The following is a 26,766-nucleotide window of genomic DNA, read 5'->3' on the forward strand; positions in this document are numbered from 1 at the left end:
GTGTTATGCGTTATGCAAGAGTCTGTGCTCCCCGCTTTATACTAATTCTATTTTCCTCCATAAGACAAGTGCATCATTCATGACGCACTTGCATCATGCTTTTCTCTAGGATTGAGTGCCGTAAGATAAATAAAGAAGACAAGATTTTGCATTCTCGAAGCGCTTTAAATTTATTTAAAAGATTTTAGATACTTTCGTGCAACAGAAAGTTCAATCTTGATAGAAAATGGGGAAGACCTCGAAGGATAAACGCGATATATACTACAGAAAGGCGAAAGAAGAAGGATGGCGAGCCCGGAGTGCTTTCAAGCTGCTCCAAATTGATTCGGAGTGTCATATTTTTGATGGTGAGTATAATACTAATTAATAAATTTATTTCTTTTTAATTACCATTTTTTATCTTAGCTGTTTCATATAAACTAAGATTATATAGACTGATTTAGATAACGAAAAAAGAATGTATGAAATTAACAATAATAAATAATAAATGTGAGACAGAAGTGTTTACATGAGAAAAATTTTTTTTTCTTTCAGGAGTATCCAAAGCAGTGGATCTGTGCGCTGCACCTGGAAGCTGGAGCCAGGTCTTAGCTCGCAAGTTAACGTAAGTGAACTTTATCAAAGTTCAAGTACTAAATAAAATCTATTCTATTATAATAAGAAAGGGTCGTTTGTAAAATAATCGTATATTTCTGTTTTATAGAGAGAATTATAAGAAGGCCTTGGAAAAAGGTCCTGCACCTAAACCAAAAATTGTCGCCGTTGATTTACAAGCGATGGCACCCTTGGAAGGAGTTATTCAACTGCAAGGTGACATTACTAATAGCAGCACAGCAGAACAGATCATTGCACACTTTGATAACTCTCGTGCAGATTTAGTTGTATGTGATGGAGCACCTGATGGTACATATCTTATCATTTTTTTTCTTGCTAAGATTCTATATAGATTTTCTGAAATAATTAATAAATTTTATTTTGATTGTAGTGACTGGTTTACATGATATGGATATATTTATCCAATCACAGCTGCTACTGGCTGCTTTGAACATAGCTACGTATATCTTGAGATCTGGAGGAACATTTGTCGCAAAGATCTTTCGTGCCAAGGATGTGTCGCTTTTGTATGCTCAACTAAGAATATTTTTCCCTTACGTCTATTGCACGAAACCCAGCAGTTCCCGCAACTCGAGCATTGAGGCGTTTGTAGTCTGTAAGGATTACAGCCAGCCAGAAGGTTATGAACCAAATATGTTGAATCCTTGGATGATGGAGGAGTCATGGGATTTCGATAAATTGACAGGAGTGAATAGGACCATCGTTCCGTTCATCGTGTGTGGAGATCTCAACCAGCCCGATTCTGATATGAGCTATCCACTAAATGTGAGTGTGACATATATATTCTCGTTTAACTGTGAATTAGATAAGTTAACATAAAATAGAAGGAGATTCCTTGCTATTTTTTTACGTTTTCTTTTTTTTTTATATATTTTATTTATATTATATCTCATTCTATCTTGTTCGTAAATATTTTCAGTATGACGGTAAGGAATACAAGTACCACGAACCAGTGCAAGCCCCCATAGCACCACCTTACGCGGAAGCATTGTTAATGAATAGGAAAAGGGCTGAGAAAGGCGCTTCTACTTCCAATGAAAACAACGTTGATGTCGACTTGAGCGCGTTGGACGTCAAAACGGCGATAGAATGCGAAAATGAATCATCAATATCCGAAATAAAATTGATTTCTGCAAATAATGACTTTGACAATGAGCCGAGTACATCCATGAAAGGTATGCAGGATGAAAGTAGCGAAGAGGAAATAGTCATTGGATTACAAAATTTATATCAGCTTGATACTTCCGATCATAACACCGACTTCAGCGAGAATAACGACGAAGCAAATGAATGCACAGATGAGACATCTGAAGTGTTGATCGCTTCTAGTGTTTCTAGTGTTTCAGATAATGACTGATCCGAATTTAATGAAAATTTAGATTTAATGAAAATTGAATATTGAAGAAAAAACAGACATACACATTGATATGTCACAATATTTAAACTTGTATCTAAGGAAGAAGAAAATACGGATAATAACTGAATGCGTTGCAAAACAATTAATTTATTTCTTCGTATTATATATATGCTAATTATTATTTAAATATATAAAAATTTTTTTACATTGTTATCCTAAAAAATAATCTCTGATCTGTTACTTTAATTTCCAGAAATCGAACATCTATCGAAAACAAATTCCTTAATTTGTACTGTTAAATAAAGTTTCTTTATTTTTTTATTTGTCTAAAAAATTATTTAATTTTTTTTATAAATTTAAACAAAAAAAACATAATTTTTAATTGTTTTATCCTAAGTTTTACTTTCAATTTGCGGTTATATAAATACAAATTTAAAAAATATATATAATATAAATCTATTGTAGAAAATACGTATAATCTATTATAAATTCTATAAATTATAGACCCTGATTTTCATCTATTTTTAAATATATATATATATACTCACACATGTCCGTTTACATTGTTATTATCCTGTGAACGTATTGACGAACTATTTGTCGTTGAACAGTTAGTAAACATTTGATCGTTTTAGCAATTACATCTCGATATGTTGAAAGACAAAATATTTACTAAAAGCGCTACACGATTTCCAAAAACTTTTCAATTCGGACAGGCGAATGCAGCTTGTCGGTTCTGCAAGAAGATATTTTGCTGCACAAAATGTCGTGATCGTCACGTGGACAAGGTGCATCCCAATGTGAACACCGATTGTCCCCTCTGTGCCTCTCAAATATTGCCGTTACGACAGTGTGAGTCCACGAAACTGAACTTGGAGGATGAGAAATTATTGTGTCACATAGTGAACAAACATTTGCCATTGCGTTGCCGGCTATGCGGTGATTTGTTTGCATCCAGAGAAGATTTCAAGTCTGTTGGTAATTTACGACGCGAATTAATAATAAGATCCAAACAGTATACAGTTATACTTGTAAAAATAAAAAACCATCCATGGGTTGCGTTCCATTTAACGCTCACAACGCGTGGAATCATTTCACAATTGTTATTTATTAAATATGAAACAAGGACAAACGATTCTCGCAAGGGTTGCGAGCGTTAAATGGAACACAGCCATGATCGAGTCTTAAAGTTGAAAATTTTTAAGGATAAGTTCATTAAAATTTTATCAATTTATAGGCAATTATTGTCTTCAGAAAATATTTAATTGATATTTCAGTATTACATAAAGAATTTAATACAACTTCTTTTTCATTCTTTTATTAGACAATAAACATTATGGTCTGTTAGAAATATATAGAAATAAATGACTGTCAAATACACGATATTTCTTTATCTATTATAAAATTGTATTTTTATTTGTAAAGTCTTGTCTCTATTTTAAAGTCTATTTAAAAGTTTTATTACTTAGCATCGAAAACAGCACGAAAAAGATTATAATATAGCAAGTCAAAATTAAAATGTTTAAGTTCAAAATGTAAAGTTTATATAAGTAATAAATTAAAAATTCTTCATTGTAACACATTCTCTAAATGATATGTATCGTGTAAATTTTTCAAATCTGTAAATAGACTTTTTATATTCAATGTTGAGTATTTTTTATTAAATTTCACATTTTTTAATAAAACTTTAGGTGCGTGCAAGTGGTTTGAACGCTGGAATTGTCTAACGTCGCCATCCAGCCACGAGTATCTCGAAAAGAAATCAAAACAATGTTCTATAAGCGAAAGCGACTGTAACGGCAGCAGATTTTGCACGCCGCCGGAAATCTATCGCAAGACCAGTACACCGATGCTTCTTGGTCAAAAGGCCGGTTTTGAGACACTCTCCGTACCGGAATTCAGCTTTAAAACGCCTAAGACGGACTCGTCGTCGATCTCACAGGTCGCGTCGATCTCGAAGACGCAGACGAGCGATACGCAATTAACGCAATTCTTTAGTTGTCTGTTGTACAGCTCAAACGAAGAGACAACGCCTTTTAAGATCTGCAAAGACGAACAATTCACTAGGAGCAATTCAGGCAGAAGACTGAACATTATGGAAGTAGAACAAAGAAAAGTTGCAAACAACGCTACTAATGTAATAACTGCGAATGTGAATGAAGTGTTGTCTCCTGTAAATATGGACTTGACGCCGACCGAAGGTGGCATCCTGCAGGACTCACCCGTGTCAGATGATGTTTGTGAGGATGTCATGAAGAAAGTAAGGTTCTCCGATCGATATGAAACTGCGGTGGAGTTTGGGGACTTGATGGAGTCCTGTGTGCGGACTATTCTCAACATGTCGATGGAGGACGACTCTCATGACACGCAAAAAAGGGCTACTGCAACAGAAGACACTAAAGACGCAAATAACAGAATGCAAACGAACAGCATGGAAAACACGATCACTCCGAAGATCACAAATGACAACCAAGCTGAAGATATAACGCGTTTTTTAATACAACCCCCGGAGAATTTTTTAAACAATTCGCAAATCGAAATCATTCAGGACAACACGACAAATATAAAGAAGGAAAATAAAAATCCTAATGTAAGCAATGAAGTAAACAATGGTTGGTCAATTATAAATCAACAAGATTCCAACAGAGTGCTGATGATGGTGCTGATGGAGAGCAACTCAGGAGGATTGACCACCGATTTGATGCCTTTGATCAGTTCAGGTCTACAGAAGTTGCAAGAGCAACTTGTATCAAATCGTCAGTCACCTCTGAATACGGTCGAATCGACTAAGATTTGTAGAAGATCTATTACGACGATGAAGATGAGTGTTGAGAGTGTAGAGTCTATAGAGAATTATTCTGCGGACAACGTAGCGAATGGACAGTTTGCGTTGTCTTCTCCCGTAGAAAGCAGCGAAAATAGTAACAATAGTGGATTTCTATCATCCGTCGCGCAAGCTGTGAAGCATGCCTTAAGAAATCTATCTGGTCAGTCAAATTTTCAAAATCATTTACAAATTAACTATTTAAGCGATTAAAAGATAAGATGTCACGTTCGCAATAACTTTAACTTTTAACTTTTTTCGAAATTTCAGTTCCGGGTTTGAGAGTACCGAAAAGCATCGAAGCAACTGAAGTAGTCCAAGGACGAGAAATCGTCGAGAAATTATCAACCTCGCCGAAATTATCCAGCGGTGCCAGCAGTAGCCAAATTCGTCTTGGTAAACGGTCTCGTGAGACCACCGAAATGTTCTTGAAGGAAGATCCAACTGCATTTCCGCTGGACACAAGAAGTCCCCTCGCGAAACGTCAGAGGAGATGGTACAAGATGATTAGAGGACGACTGCCGATTAACAGGATGCGGAATAGCCGCGAGACAACTTCACCCAGAGGAGTATCAAAGGAGACGCAAGTTTTTAGTCAAGGATCCTTGACTGTGGGCGACACAGTCCTGCCGCTTCCTGCGAGAGCATGTCGAAGTACAGACAATGTTTCCTATAACAAAAAAGAGATAGATATTACTAAATCAAACGATAAGTAAATCAAGGAAAACCGAACAAAACATCGACATGTTGGGTTGTTCGATAGGAGGCTGTGGTTAGCGGTGGTGGTGGGGCGTACTTGATCAGCGGTAATTTTGGAGGTACCACTGTCATCGTGGAAGAGACAACGGCAAACGTGACGCATGCTACTGGAGTCTCCCAGACCACCGTAAGCCCAAAAAAGAGAAATCATTTCCCCGCATTTCAAAGCTTATCTAGCGTACTAATCAGTATCTTTAATTTTGTAATTTGTTATAGCATGACTTATTAATTAAAACTGCTTTGTATTGTGTTCTAATGTTTTGTTGTGCATTTCTTAAAGTTTTCTTTCGTGGAATCTCTATTGCGAGAAACGTGAGAAATGATTATGCAATTGATAGATCTTTAAAAAACGATTAATTTATTTTTGTGTTTGCTGCTAATATAAATTTATTTTAGAAATAATTTTAATAAGATTTTTTTGCGTAGAACAGTTGTTTGATTTTTTGTTTTTAGTGAAATTATTTTATCTTTTATATTATTCAATAAAAAACTATTTTTATTTATAAAAAACAGCACTGATTTCTCATGCAATTTTACTTTGTAAAATTGTTTCTGAAAATTCTTTCTTTAAAAATATAAAGTGAATAAAACATAGGTGAGATAAATATAATGTTTTTTTTTTCAATTGCAATATCCCTAGACACTTTTATGTATACAGTGGCACAAATTGCGTTCCAATTGCTGTAATCATCATCACAGCACTACACATCCATACTCAGTCCGTCGGATGTGTAAACTTGTATTTTCTAGTGATTGAATAGTTACTATAACTGCGACTATATGTAAATAAAAGAAGAAAAGAGGGAGAGATGGAAACATTGTTTCCATCACTATTACGAATTAAAAAATACTAACTAAGATGTAGGCATGATATTAAAAAATGAAACTCGATCCGCGCGCGCGAAATCGTGATCAACGTATGCACTTGATTCCAGTTGAGTCGTGCACAACGCAACACATTATACATTCCTGTGTACGTTCGTGTCAAAATGTATTAAAGAGTTGGAAAGCATCCTTTAATTTTTGTAAAAACAAATTAAAATTTGAAATAACATAAAAAAATTAGTCAAAATTCAATTATTTTTAAATTACAGTTTTATTTAAAGGATTAAAAAGGATTAAATCTATATAATTCCATAGAAATAAAATTTTCTTAAAACAGTAGAAGATATTTAGTACTCATTTAGTACGTGATGATATTTTATATATATAAAGTTACATAGATATGTTTGTATTCCGAAAAAATTATGCGATTTAAAAATGAATAAATTACATTAAATTATTTTAATATTTTAGAGTATATGTTGCAATTATTTATAAATAAAGGCAATTTATGATCTTTTTTTAATTTTTAATTATTGTATTTTCATTATTTGAATCTTTAATACAAATTAAATCTGTGTTTCTTCTTCTTCTTCTTCTTCTTACATTAAGCCTCTGGCCTGTGTTACACGTACCTCTCTCATATGCTTGTGGTGCACACGCTGATTATTCAATTGCCATAAGCATATGGGCCCTACAGTTTTCATGCTGGTTCTGAACGGCGGATTTTTCGAGAAATGTTTCTGTGGGATACTCTCGGGAGGTTGCCGGCCTTTTCCGAGAGGAGACACAAGCGTAAAATTTTGGTTCGTTCTTACTGGGATAAGTACTGGGATCGAATCCGGGATTTCTGGCATGATAGGCCAGTGCGCTGTGCCATGCTACGCTCACGCTCATTTCTGTATTTGATATTTATAATTAAATTAAAAAGACATAAATATGTGTCATGCCAATCTTGCAACATAATGACTTTGATAGCGGAAAAAATAAACATTATGAACATTTAATATTATTCGAAACAGTGGATTCTTTCGTTTCTTCCATGCTATTAATAATTTATGAATTAACAATAGAAACGTCAGATTATAGAAATTACCACGTTAAATACAGCGTTTTAATGTGAAAATTGTATCGATTATCGAATGCGAAAAAAAACCAAGTTATAAATATTTAATATTGCTCTTTCAAGATAATCTTTTGGTAACGTTTGGTTTTTTCTGCATTCAATTATTTTATTCCAATTATAAACACAATCTTTACATTAAACGCTATGTCTAAAATGTGTTAATGTCTAATTGACGTTTTTATTCGTAATCGTTAATATAGCGTAAACGCGCGGTATCAGAAATATTAATATGAAAACAAGTGCAATCTTTTAATTAAATTCTTGATTTGTTATTACACGAACATTAATTATCTATCCATTTTATTAATCTCATTGGAAGTGCTTGTAGAGATATGTCGAGTTTCGTGCATATAAATCAAGTTAAAATATAATAATTTTTAATAAAACTTTAGGTACGTGCAAGTGGTTTGAACGTTGGAATTGTCTAACGTTGCCATCCAGCCATGAGCATCTCAGTAGACTGAGCATCATGGAAGTAGAGCAAGAAAAAGTTGCAAACAACGATGCTAAGATAATAACTGCGAATGTGAAAATGAAGTGTTGTCTCTTGTAAATATGGACTTGACGCCGATCGAGGGTAGCACCCTACGGGACTCGCCTATGTCAGATGATGTTTGTGAGGATGTCATGAAGATAAGGTTCTCCCATCGGTATGAAATTGCGGCAGAGTTTGGGGACTTGATGGAGTTCTGTGTGCAGATTATTTTCAACATGTCGCTGGAGGAGGTCAAGTCTCATGATGTGCAAAAGGGGGCCACTGCAGCAGAAGGCACTAAAGACCCAAATAACAGAATACAAACGAACAGTATGGAAAACACGAACACTCCGAAGGTCACAAATGACAACCTGAAGATACAACGCGTTTTTTAATACAACCCCCGAAGAATTTTTTAAACAATTCGCAAATCGAGATCATTCAGGACAACACGAAAAATATGAAGAAGGAGAATCAAAATCCTGGTAAGCAATGAAGTAAACAATGGTTGGTCAATTATAAATCAACAATGGTTGGTCAATTATAAATCAACAAGATTTCAACAGAGTGCTGATGATGGTGCTGGAGAGCAACTCAGGAGGATTGATCACCGATTTTATGCCTTTGATCAGTTCAGGCCTGCAGAAATTGCAACAGCAACTTGTATCAAATCGTCAGTCACCTCTGAATACGGCCGAATCTATTAAAATTTGTAAAAGATCTATTACGATGATGAAGATGAGTGTCGACAGTGCAGAGAATTATTCTGCGGACAACGCAGCGAACGGACAATTTGCGTCGTCTTCTTCCGTACAAAGCAGCAGATATAGTGACAATGGTGAATTTTTGTCATTCGTCGCGCAAGCTATGAAGCACGCCTTAAGAAATCTATCTGGTAAGTCAAATTTTCAAAATCATTCACAAATTAACTATTTTAAGCGGTTGAAAGATATCACGTTCGCAATAACTTTAACTTATAACTTTTTCGAGATTTTAGTTTCGGGTTTGAGAGTACCGAAAAGCATCGAAGCAACTGAAATAGTCCAACGACGAGAGATCGTCGAGAAATTGTCAATCTCGCCGAAATTATCCAGCGGTGCCAGCAGTAGCCAAGTTCGTTTTGGTAAACGGTTCCATGAGGCCACCGAAGCGTCCTTGAAAGAAGATCCAACTGGATTTCTACTGGACACAAGAAGTCCCCTCGCGTAACGTCAGAGAGGATGGTACAAGGTGATTAGAGGACGACTGTCGATTAATAGGACGCGGAACAACTTCGCCCAGAGGAGTATCGAAGGAGATGCAGGTTTTCAGTCAAGGATCCTTGACTGTGAGCGACATACATATTGCAACATACACTCTAAAATGACGATTAAGTCCTGCCGCTTTCTGCGACAGCATATCGAATTACACAGTAACAATGCTTCTTATATCTTATCTCTTTGTTGCTAGAATAGATAAGAAGCCTTATTACTCTGTGGTTTCATCGTTGTGCTCTCGCAGGACTCAATCGTCATTTTAGAGTGCATGTTGCAATTATTTATAAATAAAGGCAATTTATGATTATAATATCTTTTTTAAATTTTTAACTATTGTATTTTCATTATTTTGAATTTTCAATACAAATTAAATCTGTATTTGATATTTATAATTAAAGACATAAATATGTGTTATGCCAATCTTACAACATAATGATTTTTAGTTTTCAAGTGCCACACGCTATTTCAGCGCGTAGGCGCTTCCCTCTCATGTACCTTTGCGCGCACACTGATTGAACGTAATGCATATAGGGATCTACAGTTTAAACGCCGATTCCGATCGGCAATTTTTGGTAGGGAGGTTTCTTGTTTAAGGAGGTAAATATATACTCGGTGATTTGCCATTGCCTTCCGAGAGAAGCTACGAGTGTATGAAAATTTTTCGAACTTTTCGGTTCTGTCGGGGATCGAACTCGGAATCTCTAGTATATTAGACCAGTGCGCTGTCTGTTACATCACACTTGCGCTCAATTATAATGACTTTGATCGCGGACAAACCAAACATCATGAACATTCAGTAGTTCTCGAAACAGTGGATTCTTTCATTTCTTTCATGCTGTTAATAACTTATGAATTAATAATGGAAACGTCAGATTATAGAAATTATCACGTTAAACACAGCGGTTTAATGAAGATTATATCGATAATTGGAAGAAAATAATCAAATGCGAAAAAACTAAGTAATAAATATTTAATATTGTTCTTTCAAGATAATCTTTCGGTAACGTTTGGTTTTTTCTGCATTTAATTATTTTATTCTAATTATAAACACAATCTTAAATCTTTACATTAAAACGCTGTGTTTAAAATGTGTTAATGTTTAATTGACGTTTTTATTATTGATTTGTAATCGTTAATTTAGCTTAAATGGTGTCAGAATCAATATGAAAACAAGTGCAAAGCCTTTTAATTAAATTCTTATCTTGATTTGTTATTATATGCACATTAGTTATCTATCCATTTTATTAATCTCATCGGAAGTGTTTATAGATATCGAGTTTCGTGCAAATAAATTGAGTTAAAATATAATATGGACTAATTAAAATGCATAAGACGGGTTATCCGTTACATTGCTTCGTCGATTGGCAGCCTCATTCACAATTTGGTTTCGTTTTTACATAAAATTATTCATAAAAGTTTACGGCGAGCTGAAAACGCTATAATAGCTATCATCTGACTAAAAACATTTCTAAATTGATTATATCTGACTATACTGTACTTTTATCTTTGGATATAGTCTCGCTATTTAATAATGTACCAATTATCGACTTAGTTTTAGAAAATATCTCAAGTAGGTGGAGCCTTATTGAGAGGAATACTGACATTCCAAAAATGGAATTTTTTAAAGCATTACGATTAGTTCTTAATTCTACGTTCTTTGTGTTTAATAAAAAATTTTATAAACAGACTTTTGGTGTACCTATGGGTTCACCATTATCTCCTATAGTGTCTGATATAGTTATGTAAGACTTAGAGTCATGTTCGCTAAAAAAACTTTCAGTGACTCCTCTCTTTTATGTGAATAATGTTGTTTTGATTCTTGATACCTTGAATATTGATGAAATTCTAGATACTTTTACTCTTACCATCCGAGACTAAGATTTATTATGAAATTTGGAGGCAATACCTTAAATTTTTTGGATGTTTGCTTGATTAAGAAGGGAATTTTCTCCCATTTTTTATTTTGATATCGTAAACCTACATTTTCAGGTCGATTTTTGAATTATTTTTCTTGACATCCTTTTTCTTAAAAAATAGGCACAATAATTAGTCTAATTGGTAGGGTATTACTATTATCACATCCTAGTTTTTATTATAATAATTTTAATAATATCATTAAGATTCTACTAAATAATGGTTATCCTTTGAGTTTAATCTTCACAACGAAGAAGTCTCTATAAAAATTTTGATCAATTAAATTACATAGGGTCTGAATGTCAGAAACATAGTGAACAGATTTTGGAAGTAAAAAAAAACAATGGTTTTTCATTCCTTCTATATCTGACAAAATTTGTTTTTTGGTACTCTGTGCGATTTGTCTTGTAACTTATTGTGTGTCTATTGCTCGAATCATCAGCATCTCCGTGAAAAGTCTCGTTCTTTTTGTTACGTAAGTTTAAATAATTTGTTAAAAAATGTTAATATTGACCAATTTTCTCACATTATTTTTGTTTTAAATAGTGAATCGGACAATTTAATAACAATATGGTTACTCATAGTTTCCACAACTTGTTTGACTTCATGTAAATGACATTATTTTTCATAAAATCGTGATTCTCCGACATAATAAAAAATGATTGTATTTCTTATATAGCAAATCGGACAATTTAATGACCAAGTTTCGACAAATATTGGACATTTAATAGTTTTAATCATTAACTCACGTATTAGAGCATTCTTTCTTTAATGCGCTTTTTTCCGAATAATTTGTTTTTGATTTTTGCGTTGTTAATTGTTCTGATGAGGACCCGAACCGAGGATTACGTGTCTTTACTTGCTTAATAAATGATGTAATTTACACTCGAATATCCTGTATTGGCTCATATCGACATTATTTATCTTGTTAGATTTAATCGTTTGAACTTATTTCATTTATTAATTTTGATTTTAAAATATAATCGACATTTATTTGATCAAAATTTTATTATCTCTTTTTTGATTTCTAAAGCTGTATTATTTATCTTGAATGATTTAGAATACATATAATTTTTATATTAAAATTTAAAATATAATAATTAGACCAAAACATACAAGGTTGAGCAACGAGCCAGATGTAAATACATAAAACAATTTAATAATATTATATTACACACAAACGTTTCGACTTCAATCGAGTCATTTTCAATGTTAGGAAACAAATTTGAAATTACAAAATAATAACGTCGGAATATATAAATCTTAACAAATAAAAACGTCTGAATATCTAATCATAAAGAATAGTCAAAATTACTGGTAAAGAAATTTTTGCTCCATAAGCGATGTCAAAATTGCATAACTAAATCAGTCCAGATATAAAAAGTTTATCTTTGTATTATCATGTCTATAAACAGTCATATTAAAATTAATATCAAATCTTTGATGCCTATTATATAAAACATATACTTCTAAAAATATCTTGTTATATAATGTAGTAGTATGTTTTGATTTATTAGAATCGAGTCATTGTATTTCTTTTATATTTATAATAATTAGACATAAGTATAAGAACGATTAGAACAAATTAATTAAAAATTTATGATATTAATTAATATGTTAGTTGGAGACAAAAACATGTTTCAAGAATTTATTGCTTAACAAATATTGCATCATTTTGGAGGCTGATCTCACATTACACAATAAAGAAAAGAAGGAATTATCGTATGCCGATGTCAAAATATCGTATGATTATGTATATTGATCTTTTAAAGAATGTTGTTATTACACGCACATCAATTATCTATCAATTTTATTAATCTCATCGGAAGTGCTTGTAGATATGTCGGTGTGTTTAAATTAAAGTTTGTTATTTGAATTTAAAATTAAAAGCATAAATATATACGAGAAAGTTTTGTTATAACTACTTAAAAATATCTTTTAACTAATCTCTTGGATTAAATCTCTCGATTTAAAAATGTCTTTCAATCCTTCCAACTAGTGAATAATAATAATGAGATTCCTCTTTTACAGCTCTTTTACACACAAAAAAATAAAGAGATATGCTTACTTTAATTAATTGAGTTCATCTTAACATTATGCATACAATGTTATATGTGTCGCCGAAGGTTCTCAGTGAACCATGACCCTCTTTTTTTCTCTAGGAAATGTCATTGAATCGATAATATTACAATGTCACGTTGATACTCTTCGATCATACTAATATAAAAAGATAAAAATATAGTATTCCGCGAATTGCTATAAAGTCATTAGTCAAAATCTTTACTTCGCTGCACAAGTAGATCCACAATGTTTTTCATACTCAATTGTGTAACTTTCGAATTTCGTAATAAAGGCAACAAGAATATATTATTTTATTTCTTATCTTTTATTAAAATGTTATTTATTAGCTGCCGCACGTCAAATATATTTTTATTGAAACACATCGTTTTATGTTTTATCACGTTGTCGCTTCTTTAAAGCATGATAACAATGAGTGTCGATGATTGACATCAATCGTTATCTTTCTCGAATATACAGATGTATTAAATGATATCTTTATAGCATAATGTGTAGAAACGAGAATTCTCTTAAAGAACCATGCACATTTATTTTCACGAATATACAGCCTAAATTTATGATTCGGTCTGTATCGGATTGAGTCATAAATTTGAAGTACCATTGTTATAAATATTTGCAATAGTTTGTTAGATTGAGCCAACATTACATTTTCTTAACAAAAATAAGTTTTACACACTATTTCTTTGTTCTTTAATTCTATTTCATTCATTACAGTTTTTATTGAAAACGTTATTTTCATTTTTCTTTATAATTATTTCTTTTTTTGTAATTTTGATTTAGTTTTATATTTCTTTAATTTTGTTAACAAATTTTTTCAGGAATCAATAAAATTGTTTTTGCCTTTTCTCTCTTTTATCTTTACTGCCTAACTTTATTATTATTTTTTGCTAATTAAATTTTAATACATGTGTTTTGTTACGTATATTATCTTTTAAAAGAATTTTTTATTGATTACAAAAATTTGTTCTTTTATTTCCTATTTTTCTTTCTTCCGCTTGCATTATTGTTATTGACAGATAAGTTCTGACCAGCTCGACGGTCAGGAGTTGACTAAACGGCGGCTCGAGTCACGAATGATTCAGAACCATTCAAGAACGAAATGCCGTTGTGAATCCTACCGAGTGGTTGCGCTTACGTCGACGTATATCTACCGATTTTGTCAAGAATTCATTTATTCTGGAACTGAAACTCGTCGTGAGAGCCATGGTATACCGATTGCGGGTTTTATGTATTTATCGATCGTAATATCAAACTTCGACGGCGATTAAATTATTTCTCAAGATACTTTGTGATTTTTTGGGACAATAATCATCTCAGTCTCTTTGCTAGTATTCGGTAATTTCGATTTGGAGTTGCACGCTGCCATTTTTGAGACCATTATGACTTGCTCGTTTTATATTGTGATTGTTTTATTTGTGATAAAAATTATTGTATAACAGATTCTTTAATCTATCCCTTACTGGATTCTTCAGATAAAATTTGAGTGAGTATTTTTGCGATTATTTGAAAACTATACATTACATTAAGAAAAAAAGGTTCTGTTACATGTATTTAATCTCTATTACAACTCTATAATGTGCAAAGTTCAAGTTAATTTTTTGTTCTAATCATAATTATATTTTATATTATATTTTACTTTCATATTTATAAAAACTTTAATATATTGCAATATTTGATATTTAAATTGATATTTAAATTATAATAAGAGTTCCTTTTTTATATTAAAAGATTGACTATAATTAAGCTTATAATGCTGTCCACAATTTGTAATTCTGAATTTTAACTTGATGTGTGTCATTCACGATTATTATCTTTCTTTTTCTATCATATTTTCGTTGAGAAAAAGAAAGATAACTAACATGAACATCAGTATACTGCCCTAATTATAAATCTTGGATGTAACTATATCACACAGATAATACAAAATTTAATTATCGTTTTCAATTAAGTTTCATTCGTGATTTCATTATATAAATACAATAGTTTAGATTATATTACAAAGTTAACGAAAGACAGTATTCGTCATGCTTTCTTCGTATTTTTTCTACAGATGTTTTAATTTTTATTCAAAATCCTAAAGATTTATATTTAGTGTAAAATACAATTGTATAATTATTATTATATGAAAATATTAAAAAAATAATTAATTAGTATGGACGAATGCATTTATGTTTGAGTTATTTCAATAGCTTATATGAATAAATATCTTCTACAGCTACGCGTTATTATTAAATTTAATAGAACGGTTTAGGAGCAAAACGATAAAAGCACAATAAACAAATAGGCTGCGTCCCACCTAACGCTCACAATACTCGTGGAATTATTTTATCCTTGTCGTTTATCAAATGTTAAACAAGGACAAACGATGCTCGTGAGCGTTGCGAGCGTTAAGTGGAACGCAGCCATAGTATTCCAGTCAGTCCGATCTATTTAAGTCGTCACCGTGGACTCGCTAGTCGACTAATAATAAATCTCTGTTTTACAAAGACCATATATATAGTAATACTAGATTTGTAATGGTATACGAGGTTTGTAATACTAGATGCTACTTATTACAAGCAGATCATTTAGGATCAATTTCATTAGTAAAACGTTTTAAGTCTTAATTTCAATTGTAATTTAGTTTGACACTTTGACGATAAAGGAAATGAAAATTATTATATTATTATTTTATATACATTTTATTATTAGTAATATTATATAGATTATATTATTCGATTTTGTTGACATTAATTATTGACACCAATAATATCTTTCGATTAGAAGAAGTAAAATTGTCTTATCGCAAGCGATGTTTTTAAATAATTGAAGTGGAAGTCAATATGCACCGAGAAAGAACTGCATACGTAAATAAAATCGTTTAAATAATAGTCATGGCCCTTGAATAAATAATGCAGTACAATAAGAAAGTAAATTGCATTTCAACAATCATACAGAACAAGTCCAAAGTGTTAGTACTAATGACTAAATTTACTTATTTAGTCGATTCGTTCGGGCTTGAAGATTTCATTTGACCGAGTTTCGCTTTAGTGGGCTTCCTTTATCAATATAATAATATTGTCGCGATTATATTGCACAATCAACTGAATATTGTTGAAGATGGGACAGTTATAACATGTAATCGCGTACGAAATACACGTCAGTCGTGTGTCCAAAAGTCATTGCATGCAAACTGTGCAGCGAGTTGTTATCCTTAGCGGATGTGAGTCGTGATAAAGCGTGTGGATTGACATCGGAGATGTGGGAAGTCATTCGGAAGTGGATTACTTAAAAAAAATTAACGGCCAGAATATGACTGACAAATAGCGGTATAAAAAACGAATGCAATAACCTCTTGAGAAACATGAGATAACAAACTGTGAACATGACTTACTTTATTTTTATTCCGTACTAAGAAAAGATTTAAAAATTAGCGACTTAAATCATCGATGCGTTTAAAGCAAACAAAAGCAAATTATGCCAAAACGCACTTGTTGTTTTATTATCTCTCATTTCGTTTTCAACAACCGTAATAAGTGCTTCGTTACACAAACAAAAATCATTCAGGAATGTTTATTTTGCTCATTTTTGTGTTGTTCCTTTTCTTAGATAACATGTTTTGCAATCTGCGCTATTTGTTACGACACAATTGCGTTGCAATAAACATGGAAGATAGTGGAAAAGTTTACACAGAAGTATTGACAAATAAAAAAAAAGAAAGAATAGATAGACGATATATTTCTTCTAGTTTCAAGTTTAAATTTGCGTTTTATTGGAAAAGTATGTTTGCTTATACGTCATACGTATTTATAAAATAATGGTAAAATTATTGCAGAAGTATTTTTAGAAAAGTGACGTGTTAGAAAATTTTGGAGTGTTCCTGTATTCAAAACGTTATCTTACAATGTCTTACATCAATGTTATCTTACAAGTCATATTAATGACGTTATAAATGACGAAATTTAAATTCATATAAAACGACACGTGCAAAATAAATCGAAGACATTGGCACGCATATTGTAATAAAAATACGCATGTAATATGACTTGTAAGATAACATTGATGTAAGACATTGTAAGATAACATTTTGAGTATAGGAACACTCCAAAATTTTCCAACACGTCACTTTTCTAAAAATACTATCAACTTGAAAAAACCTGTATAATACAATTTGAAATTCCTCGAAATTCATTTTCATAAAATGCACACATGTGAACATGAATTTCCAGATTAAATTATTCGTGCTTATTCGAATGTTAGGGAAATTAAATAACGCGAATTCCACGAATAATACATAAGATAGTATTGGGTTTCCTTATGTCTGTTCGTGCGAAAATGCGCGATAATCCTATCCTTGAATAGTAGCGTAGAAAATGCAGTTTAGTATCACTTAACTGGAGGCACTTGAAAGTATTAGACATAGAGGTGATCGTTGAATGTGATGCAAATTTATGTAAGAATCGGAGTAAGAGATATAAATATATATGATTAAAAATAATATAAAGCATTAAAATGGTACATTTATACGATATAATGCAAATGTAAATTATTTGTTATCTTTAAAGTAGCTATAAATATTAATGTACTATTTCTATCTTGAGCATGCATATATTGTTCTAAGACATGTCGATGCGAACATATTTTTTTTTTAATTCATCAGCAATTATTATTGTCCAATCAGTATGATTGTAATTATCTCATTCTATCTTTTTCATTAACAGTCGCTGAACTTCGAAGGATTTGCTCGATCTATGCAAAAACCTGCATTCGAGAGGAAAGTTCATCCATTAGAGATATCCAAATTTAGCGGTAAGATGATCTTGATCTTCAATCATCGTTTGTTCCTCAAATTTTTAACCTGGTCACACAATTCCAAAATAGAAATAAGCGCCATTTATCCATCGAGAAAATTGTGAGGAGCACAATTTCAAATTCGGTGTCAACAATCTACTATCCTAGCATCCTAAAAGAAGTGCATTCGTGACAGAAAGGAAAAGTTGGAGGAGAAAGATTGGAGAAGTTCCTCGAAGCCTGAATGTGCACGTACGGTGGAGCGAGAAAGTAACTGAAGGTAGAAATCGCAAACTGGTGTTATTCTCGAGCAAAGTGCATCCAGCGCATCGTAGGTCGTGGATTTTTTTATATAGTAAAGTCTCAAAGGAAAACGCGACTTGTAAGAAAGTTACATTTTGCTATGTTCTCGATTAAATATCAAGAGAATATCTGATAAATATTGAAATCGAAGTATTTGTGGTATTAGTCTAATATTTATTTTTGAATAGAATATTTTTTCTGTTTACGAAGGAAGACATTGAACTTAATGTTAGTATCACGTGTTCTGTGGATGATTCATGACTCATAGTAGCTGAGGTATTTTCATATTCATCGATTACACAGAAGGCCATTGGAGAACTCATTGCAGAATCAACCGAGATAATATGTATTTTTCTTCATCGCAAGAATATTCTCTCAGTTACGAAGAAAAAGGGGTTGTGTTCCATTTCATGTGATTTTTTATCAGCAACCTCCTAAACTATTGTGATTTAAGTCAATTACTGTAAAAGGCAGGCCAATGCAGGATTTGCAGAATCGATAGAAACAATATGTAGTTATCGTATTTTTAATTAGAGCGAAATGATCTCTTTTTCTTTGTGAAAAACGAAATACGTTGTACTTAACGCTTTGGTTTATGCGAATAATTCACTGTAAAACAGCGAGTCGATATCAATCACTAACCTTACACATAAGCCAAACAACGTTATGTTGAACACAAAAATTATTCTCATGTTATATTCTGCGATTATCAACATAAAGTTTCTTAAGTCTGAACGCTACATTTAGTCTAAAAAGATAAGCAACTGCCAAGTCAGTCGCTCGGTCAAGGGAAACTGAAGACAAAACGGTGATAACGATAGAATAAGCGAAGCAACGGAAAGTGGAAAAGAGAAAATTAGTAAGAAAGAGATAGACCGATAGAGAAAAAAGAAAAAGGACAGCGACTCTACAAGTAGCAAACCGATTTAGCAGGCGTGCACGTACTCCAAGAAAAAGATAAAGAAAAGAACGGTTATCAAAGTAATAAGGAAAGAAGAAAGACAGAGATAAGGAGACAGAACGAGATAAATAAAGAAGAAAAACGACGATTGGTAAAATTTAAAAAAAACGAGGAAGAAAACGGAATAAGATCAGTAGAAGCAAAAAAGTACCCTTCTCGAAACTGGTCTTCAAAATGAATAAAAATGTTCTGACAACTTCGAATACCAAGAATTTTTTCGACGAAGAAGCTATTTTGAAGAAGGTACAATGGCGCAATCTCGTAGCATTCTGGATCCTAGGTCTATGCAACAATTACGGCTATGTCGTGATGCTCAGCGCGGCCCACGACATCCTAAAGAGCAAATTCGGTGAACAAGTGAGTAGTCATATGATTTTTTTTTATTATTTGTCGCGCGAAGAAAGCTGGAGGCTTCCCTTTAAATCTGATAAAACTTGGAGAAAATAAATTAAAAAATTATATCACTTCAAATTATATTCTTATTAAATTAGAACTAATAATTTAACAAATTATTTATAATACTTTTAATATTAAAATACAAATTGAATACTTTTTCATGATTCTCGCGCATTGTTTATAAAAAGAAATAATTATCTTAATTTAGAATTATAACTATTTTTTGGATTAAAATTCTAACATTATTTAAGAAAATCATACATAGTGTTTCAAAATAAATATAATTAGATTAAGGTTATCATAAAGTTATAATTTGGAACGTTTATTCTAATAAACTTTTAAGATTCAATGGAATATTTGAGATTAATCTTTGAAATTCAGGCGAGATAAAGATGATATTAGGCCTATTCTTGATGGTTAAATTCTCTGAATTAATGCACACAGTGCAATAAGTTGAAGTGAAACAGATATAGTTTGTTTCTTTTATTGTATCAACATGTGTAACAATTCAAAAAGTTCGATAAAGAACAGCTTTATGAGATAATTGTGTAATCAAATTAATTGTGTAATCAAATTAATTTTTACCTAATTAATAATTTTTTATCGGATGTAAAGTTATCTCCATATTTTCTTGAAAATGATCTGTTATCAATCAGTTTAGAAATTAGTTGAACAATATGAGAAACGGTATCCGATAATGCGTTTCTTAGTAAAGCTCACGTAAGATATCTTATTTATAAATACACACAGACTTATCAATCTAGATTTGAAAGTGCAATGTTGCAAACAAAGAACATATAAAGTTATTATTATTAAGAAACTACTCGACTTACTTATTTGATGAAACACAGTAAATCTATTTGTTAATTAATTGTAACAATTTATACTTCAGATGATAAATAATTTACAATTAATTTAACATTAAATAAAAGTTATATTAGTTTGTGTGTGTGTTATGTGTGTGCACATTCGTTATTTTTAATATAAAAATTAATCTCGAATATTCGCACAAAATAACTACAACTGAATTGACACAATTAATAAGAGTAAATATTAATAATTTTTCTTCTTAAGTCAGTCTTTTGCAATTGACATTGATCAAAATATCAATTGGTAATTTTCAACTTTGTGTGGTCTAGGTCAATGATGTGATTCTAACAACTTATGTATCGATTAAATTCGTGCCGATATACGATACCAATCTGAAATGTAATTAAATATTCGTGCAAGTTCTATGGAAAATTTTCTAACGATTTGTAGACCAACATTATAATTAGCATTATGCAAATTGTGCATTCCAATTGATTTAATCATTCGGTTTTACGCAGTTTAGCAATATAAATTGATAAATCCGCGCTATAATGTTTCTAATAGTGTAATGATTCAACGTCCTCTTAAACGAGAAAAATCGTCGTACTTTAATAATTTATGTCGTCCGGCCGGATTTCCGAGTGAAAAAAACGTGTCATCGATAAAGCAGCATGACACTATTATGTTGTGCAACCAGTGTTTTTTGCGTCGTATTTATGGTAGACAGCTGTTCTTTATCGAACTTTTTGAATTGTTACACATGTTATGTAAACCAGACAGGTGTAACAAGAATTAATTTGTCACGTGCAGAAATATTATACTCGTAAAATATTAATTACGTTATTATTTTTGACGTTCTGTTTACTGCATAAAACAAAAATTACTCTTATATTTTGAAGCGAACTTATTGTAAAAAGAATAAAAATTGAAAAACGAGATCTTTAATATTGCCAAAAATTTGTATAAAGATAGTATGCAAATTAAATTTTTCGGAAAATCTCTCCTTTTTCAAATACTTTTTAAAATTTTTTAATTGTTTTAAATACTTTCTCTTTAATTTTTATTTCAAATGAATATGTATTAGTAATTATAAATATTCTTATGTTCTTCTAGAATGACACGTCAAGCACAAACGACATGAACATGACGGAACATCAATCGAACACGACTCGTACATGCAACACGGTTTCAACCGGTGCCATACTTTTGGCAGACATTCTGCCAGCACTGGCAATCAAGATAACGGCGCCGTTTCTACCATTTCTAGTGCAGTGAGTATCTTTATTTCTCCTTTTTTTTTCTTTTAACTGCGTTTTAATGCTACGAAGTGCACTCTTGTGCATCTTAGCGTTATCCAGAGATTACTTGTCAGAATAAAGCCAGTGAACACTACAAAACAAATTACCTCCCATAAAATTATTAAATCTCATTAAATATAATTGAAGTGATGACAGAACTGAACGCAACGTGTGACTCATTTTTTTCGCAAAACATTTTATTGTCTTCCAGATTCTACACAATTTTTCTCGCGTTGTGTAATTTATTGTATTAATATTCGAACATTTTTCTGTAAGATTAAAATGTCTTATCTTGACATCTGCAGAGATTCCACGCTCGGGTATTCCATATAATATTATAGCTCAAGATTAGTTATGTTAGTATAGCTTAGTTATGTTAGTATAGTCTAAGATAAAACGCAAATACCAAAGGTGATTAAAACAAAACCGTAGCACACTGGATTTAACTTAACTAGCAGTATTAACTTTCTAAATGCCTTCATTTTTTTCGTATACATATAATGTAAAAAAATTATCAGTACATCTAAATTTTTATGTAAAATAATTTTTTTTAAATATTATCTAATTAATTAGATTAATAATGAATTTCTTTTATAAGACGTATACATTTTTTAGAAAAAAATTCAAGATTTGTCCAAAGTGCACAAATTATATGGAAAATTAATCAAATATAAAATCGAGCGTGCAATCCGAGTGTTATTACTCCTCACTGTCTTTTTTCTCTCGATATATTTCCTTTCCTTTTTTAAAAACCTCTCTCATCCGGCGCACAACGGAGCCTCGGATATCGCGTAAGTCCTTTCCGCGGTTGTACAAGCAACCGGCCCCAACCGTTAATCGCTAATCGATCAATCGACTCATTAATTACAGTGCTCGACTGGCTACCTGTGTGTTATTTTCCGCTGCAGGATTCATCATGGTGTCGTTGAGTACTACCGAATGGATCGCTATTATGGGCGTCGTTATAACGTCGCTTTCTTCCGGCTTGGGTGAAGTTACTCTTCTCAGTTACAGTAATCAGTTTTCCAAGTAAGTGTGTACATTTCATTTGATACTGTCTATTTGTTACTACCATATTACAGATGCGTTATATTCATTCTCGCTTGTTTGCATACACCGGAAACTTTTTATAGCTCTCGGCAGAAATATATAGATCATCGATTTAACAGCTTCTCGCTGCATAGAATTTTTATATTAATTTAATTGTAATAAGTGTAATTTATATTTAAAACAAATGCGTGTATAAAATGAAGGTAGACAATTTCATTTTTGGGATATAATTTTCTATGCTTTAGAAAGTAATTTTTTGGGAACAGTAGAAGGAATGAAAAAAGATGTAAGAAGTGTAGAATTTACACTTTTAACGTATATTAAAATATAAGGTAGAATGTCGAAGGGCAATAAAGTTTTTATTTAAGAAGCAGTCGGCTCCAATTTAAGAGGCAGCATATTTAAGAGTCAGAGTTTGTCATCTGTTGCCACGACGGCGAATATATTTCCAGAATTGTAGTATAAATATTTAAACAGTAACAGAGAAATAGCGATAATATAATGCAACGCCAGCGAGTTCAGATCTAAAAGTATACATATGAAATATACGTGCACGATTTATATCATATCAAGAAAAATAAGATAAAAGACTGCACGGGTAAAGATTACCAGCTTGGACATAGGTTTGTAATCACGTTTATAATCACGTGGATAACTACACAGTAGCAATTACGACGGCTAATCATAATCTAATCACTGATCACTCTCTTGTAAAACGTAAAAGAACCTACACTGGGAATTATTCTATCGTTCAAGATGTTGTACTGTCATTTTAGACAAATGCAAAAGCGGAAGAGTCGCGTAATACAAACACTCGTTAGATAACGAGTAACCTATTTATTAAGGTTTAATGTCAGATGATTTGAAATGCGAAAATTGTAAGATAAGCTTATATTAATTTTAACTTCTGTCTCTTTAGCTATTATTTTATCAGCTTCTCAGATGTTTGGAATTTTCTTATCATTAATTGTTATTAATTTTCTCGCAGGCAAGTGATCTCGACATGGTCATCGGGCACGGGCGGTGCCGGGGTAATCGGCGCTGTATCTTACGCTGGGCTCACCTTGGTACTATCTATCGAGAATACATTGTTAGTCATGTTGGTAGTGCCATTTTTGCAAGCGATCACGTTCTGGGTTATCCTCAAACACCCGACGCACACCAGAATTCCAATCACCAAGAACGGCATCGATAGTCAAGAACAAATCATCAAGATCCCTGAAAAGACTTTCAGGGACAAGATTAATTTAGTACCTGGCTTGCTGAAGTACATGATACCACTTGGGCTCGTTTACCTATTTGAATACTTCATCAATCAAGGCTTGGTAATGACATTCCGCTACAATCTCCATATTTTTTCACTATATATGCACATATCTTTACTTTGCTTGTCTATTAATTATATACCTACAATCTTTTTCTTTCTGTAAACATTATATAATTTTGCCACGTTTATTTATGCTCTTGTTAAATCAAATCAATTCCTATTTTGATTTTTAAGAGGAAAGTATATGCAGGAATTACATCGTCAGGCATCGTCTATGACTTATCAGCTTCATCATTGCGAATATATTATTTAGCTCATTAATTTCATAATTAAGCGAAACTTTGTTTATAGTACGAGCTTATCGAATTCAAAGATATTTGGTTGACACACTCCGAACAATACAGATGGCTCCAAGTGGATTATCAAATAGGTGTATTTATCTCGAGGTCATCGGTGAACCTGGTCACCATTAATAAAATTTGGATTATGTCCGTGTTGCAGGTAATAAAACTTCCGGAATCAGGAAGTCGAATAAAAAATACAGATTATACGATCTAAAACTCATTGTATTTCTTTTAGTTCTTTAATGTTATACTCTTTTTCTTCGAGACCCTCTATTATTTCATACCAAATATATGGATCGTTTTTGCTCTTGTATTGTGGGAGGGTTTGCTTGGCGGCGGAGCATATGTGAACACGTTCTATCGAATGTCGACTGAGGTAATGATGCTACATCTTTATTTAAGAAATAAGTTAAAATTAAAAACTATGCAAATCAAACAAAACCTGCAAAACATAAACTAACAGTAACTTATATTAATGTTACAATTTCTTATGTTATAATTTCAGCAATGTAACTATTATACACAACATGTATTACAATACATTTATATTGTCGAGTGGGAAATTAGAATAGTGATGTAATATTACTGTTAATTTATATTTTGCAAAAAATTAATTCGTTGAGTCCTCTACAATTTTATAAAAAAATGTCATCTAATGATATTTTTCAATACTACTTAAAATTAATTTGGCGTGAAATTTCTTATAGATTCCAAAGGTGGATCGCGAAGCTTCTTTGGGAATCGCGTCGATGGCAGACTCTATCGGAATTGCGTTGGCCGGTTGGCTGTCCATGCCTGTTCACAATGCCATTTGTAAATTACCGCAACCGACGCGATTAGGTAGTTAAAGATATCGTGATGGTTCACCCGATACTTAGTGAAACAAAGTTTCTGCGGAAACTTACTTTAAAAAGTTCCTCAACACAATATGCCGATGATTAGCGGCGAATATGAAGCGTTTCTTTTATTAATTTAACGATTGCATGTAGGTCAAATGTATGCAATTGTTTAATCGCGCGTTCGCGGATCATAAAATTATTAACGGATCATAAAATTAATTCCGGTCCGGTTAAACTTTTAGCTTTGTGGGAGTATTCGAATCTACGAAATCTTGAGGAAATATTAATAAAGCAAACGTTCAGAATGCAGGCGGCACGGTGATGAATTTTGATATAGTTTATTACTTTTAATATATTTTATAAATATTAATATTTATTAAATATTTCCTAAATGATATTTTTAAAGTCATAACCGTGTCGCTTTCAAAAATATTGTAGATTCATTATAAGCGCCTTTTAAGCAGTTCACATTGGATTACGATGTATTACAATTACAAATATCCGAGCTTTATTCGGTACAAACGTTTAAAAGATTAGGAACAGGGCATATTGCAGTACATGTCGCATATTAAATATACATAATATATATAGGCGACGTAACATGTAATACACGAATACCATCTGTGTTTTCGCTGCGGAACGAAAGAATTTCTTTCTCTCTAGATCCTGCTGTACTATAGATACTATTTGTTTCACGATATGCGTATAAATTTTGAAAATTGTACTGTAAATCTATATTTCTTCTATAAACATATCTAAATTTTGACTTGTACTGTAGACCTGTTTAGTGCTGATATCGTAGAGATATATTCCGAGATTACTATTAGTTGTTGATCTTTACATCGTTTCCATAATATTTCCGACTTGTTGCGATGAAACGAAATACGCAAGTATTTTCGTGCGTTCTCAAGATTCCGCACCGTCGAGAACAAATCGCTCGTTGATTTGAGGATATCTCAGTATTAGTAGCTACTGTAAGGAATTGACCTTACCGATTAATTAGAAATAATAACGCGCACTTGGATTACACCGTCTTTTTACTCACTCCTGTGATTAGATATAAAAATTACTAGGTTCGAACTACCACATTTCTACTTTGATATATTGATATCTATTTTAGATTATTCTTACATTTTTTGATTAAAAGATTGTGATTCTAAGTATTATAGATATATACGTCGATTTTAATAAAGTGACTTGGAGTCAAGATAATCAATATTTTTCTGTTTTTGCCTATATATGATTGTTTCAACGATACAATCTAAGAAAGCAGCAACTTAACATATTATAAGAATCCAATCTTTATGTAATATTTATAATAGCGACAAATATAAATTTTTTTGTTTACAAGTTTCAAATTGCAAAATTAAAAATAGAATAAATTATGTCCTAAGTAAAATATATAAAGTAGTAATTGAAATATTCTGAGCGATTTGAGAAATAAGAATTGATTTACTAGAATTTTAAGTTGCTGCTCTTTTAAATTGTGCTATCTGTCACA

The 26,766-nt window shown here is 31.9% G+C and overlaps 3 protein-coding genes across 5 annotated transcripts; all 3 read left to right on the forward strand.

The window, feature by feature from the left end:
* The first annotated feature begins 73 nt into the window (after positions 1–73).
* Trm7-32 (tRNA methyltransferase 7-32) lies at positions 74–2,001 on the forward strand. Its single transcript, XM_018516387.1, has 6 exons — positions 74–120; positions 189–347; positions 535–604; positions 704–903; positions 986–1,380; positions 1,535–2,001. The coding sequence occupies exons 2-6, from the start codon at positions 227–229 to the stop codon at positions 1,970–1,972; spliced, it is 1,224 nt and encodes a 407-aa protein (XP_018371889.1). The 5' UTR covers positions 74–120; positions 189–226; the 3' UTR covers positions 1,973–2,001.
* A 576-nt stretch (positions 2,002–2,577) lies between these two features.
* On the forward strand, positions 2,578–5,707 carry LOC108766858 (uncharacterized). Its single transcript, XM_018516391.1, has 3 exons — positions 2,578–2,950; positions 3,664–4,959; positions 5,067–5,707. The coding sequence occupies exons 1-3, from the start codon at positions 2,623–2,625 to the stop codon at positions 5,510–5,512; spliced, it is 2,070 nt and encodes a 689-aa protein (XP_018371893.1). The 5' UTR covers positions 2,578–2,622; the 3' UTR covers positions 5,513–5,707.
* Positions 5,708–14,417: 8,710 nt separating this feature from the next.
* Cln3 (CLN3 lysosomal/endosomal transmembrane protein, battenin) lies at positions 14,418–26,193 on the forward strand. 3 transcript variants are annotated; one of them, XM_018516415.1, is made up of 10 exons: positions 14,418–14,710; positions 17,928–18,015; positions 18,088–18,379; positions 18,489–19,618; positions 21,581–21,738; positions 22,636–22,794; positions 23,804–24,140; positions 24,434–24,583; positions 24,662–24,802; positions 25,134–26,193. In XM_018516415.1, exons 4-10 carry the CDS (start codon positions 19,436–19,438, stop codon positions 25,272–25,274), a joined length of 1,269 nt encoding a protein of 422 aa, XP_018371917.1. In that variant the 5' UTR covers positions 14,418–14,710; positions 17,928–18,015; positions 18,088–18,379; positions 18,489–19,435; the 3' UTR covers positions 25,275–26,193. The 3 variants fall into 3 exon arrangements, with proteins under 3 accessions (XP_018371917.1, XP_018371916.1, XP_018371918.1); XM_018516414.1 differs by lacking the exon at positions 14,418–14,710 and adding an exon at positions 16,322–16,535 and having other exon boundaries at positions 18,088–19,618; XM_018516416.1 differs by lacking the exons at positions 14,418–14,710; positions 17,928–18,015; positions 18,088–18,379 and having other exon boundaries at positions 19,538–19,610.
* The last annotated feature ends 573 nt before the right edge of the window (positions 26,194–26,766 follow it).

This window comes from Trachymyrmex cornetzi, unplaced genomic scaffold (genome assembly GCF_001594075.2).
Source record: "Trachymyrmex cornetzi isolate Tcor2-1 unplaced genomic scaffold, Tcor1.1 scaffold637, whole genome shotgun sequence".
In the NCBI taxonomy this organism is placed as follows: domain Eukaryota; kingdom Metazoa; phylum Arthropoda; class Insecta; order Hymenoptera; family Formicidae; genus Trachymyrmex; species Trachymyrmex cornetzi.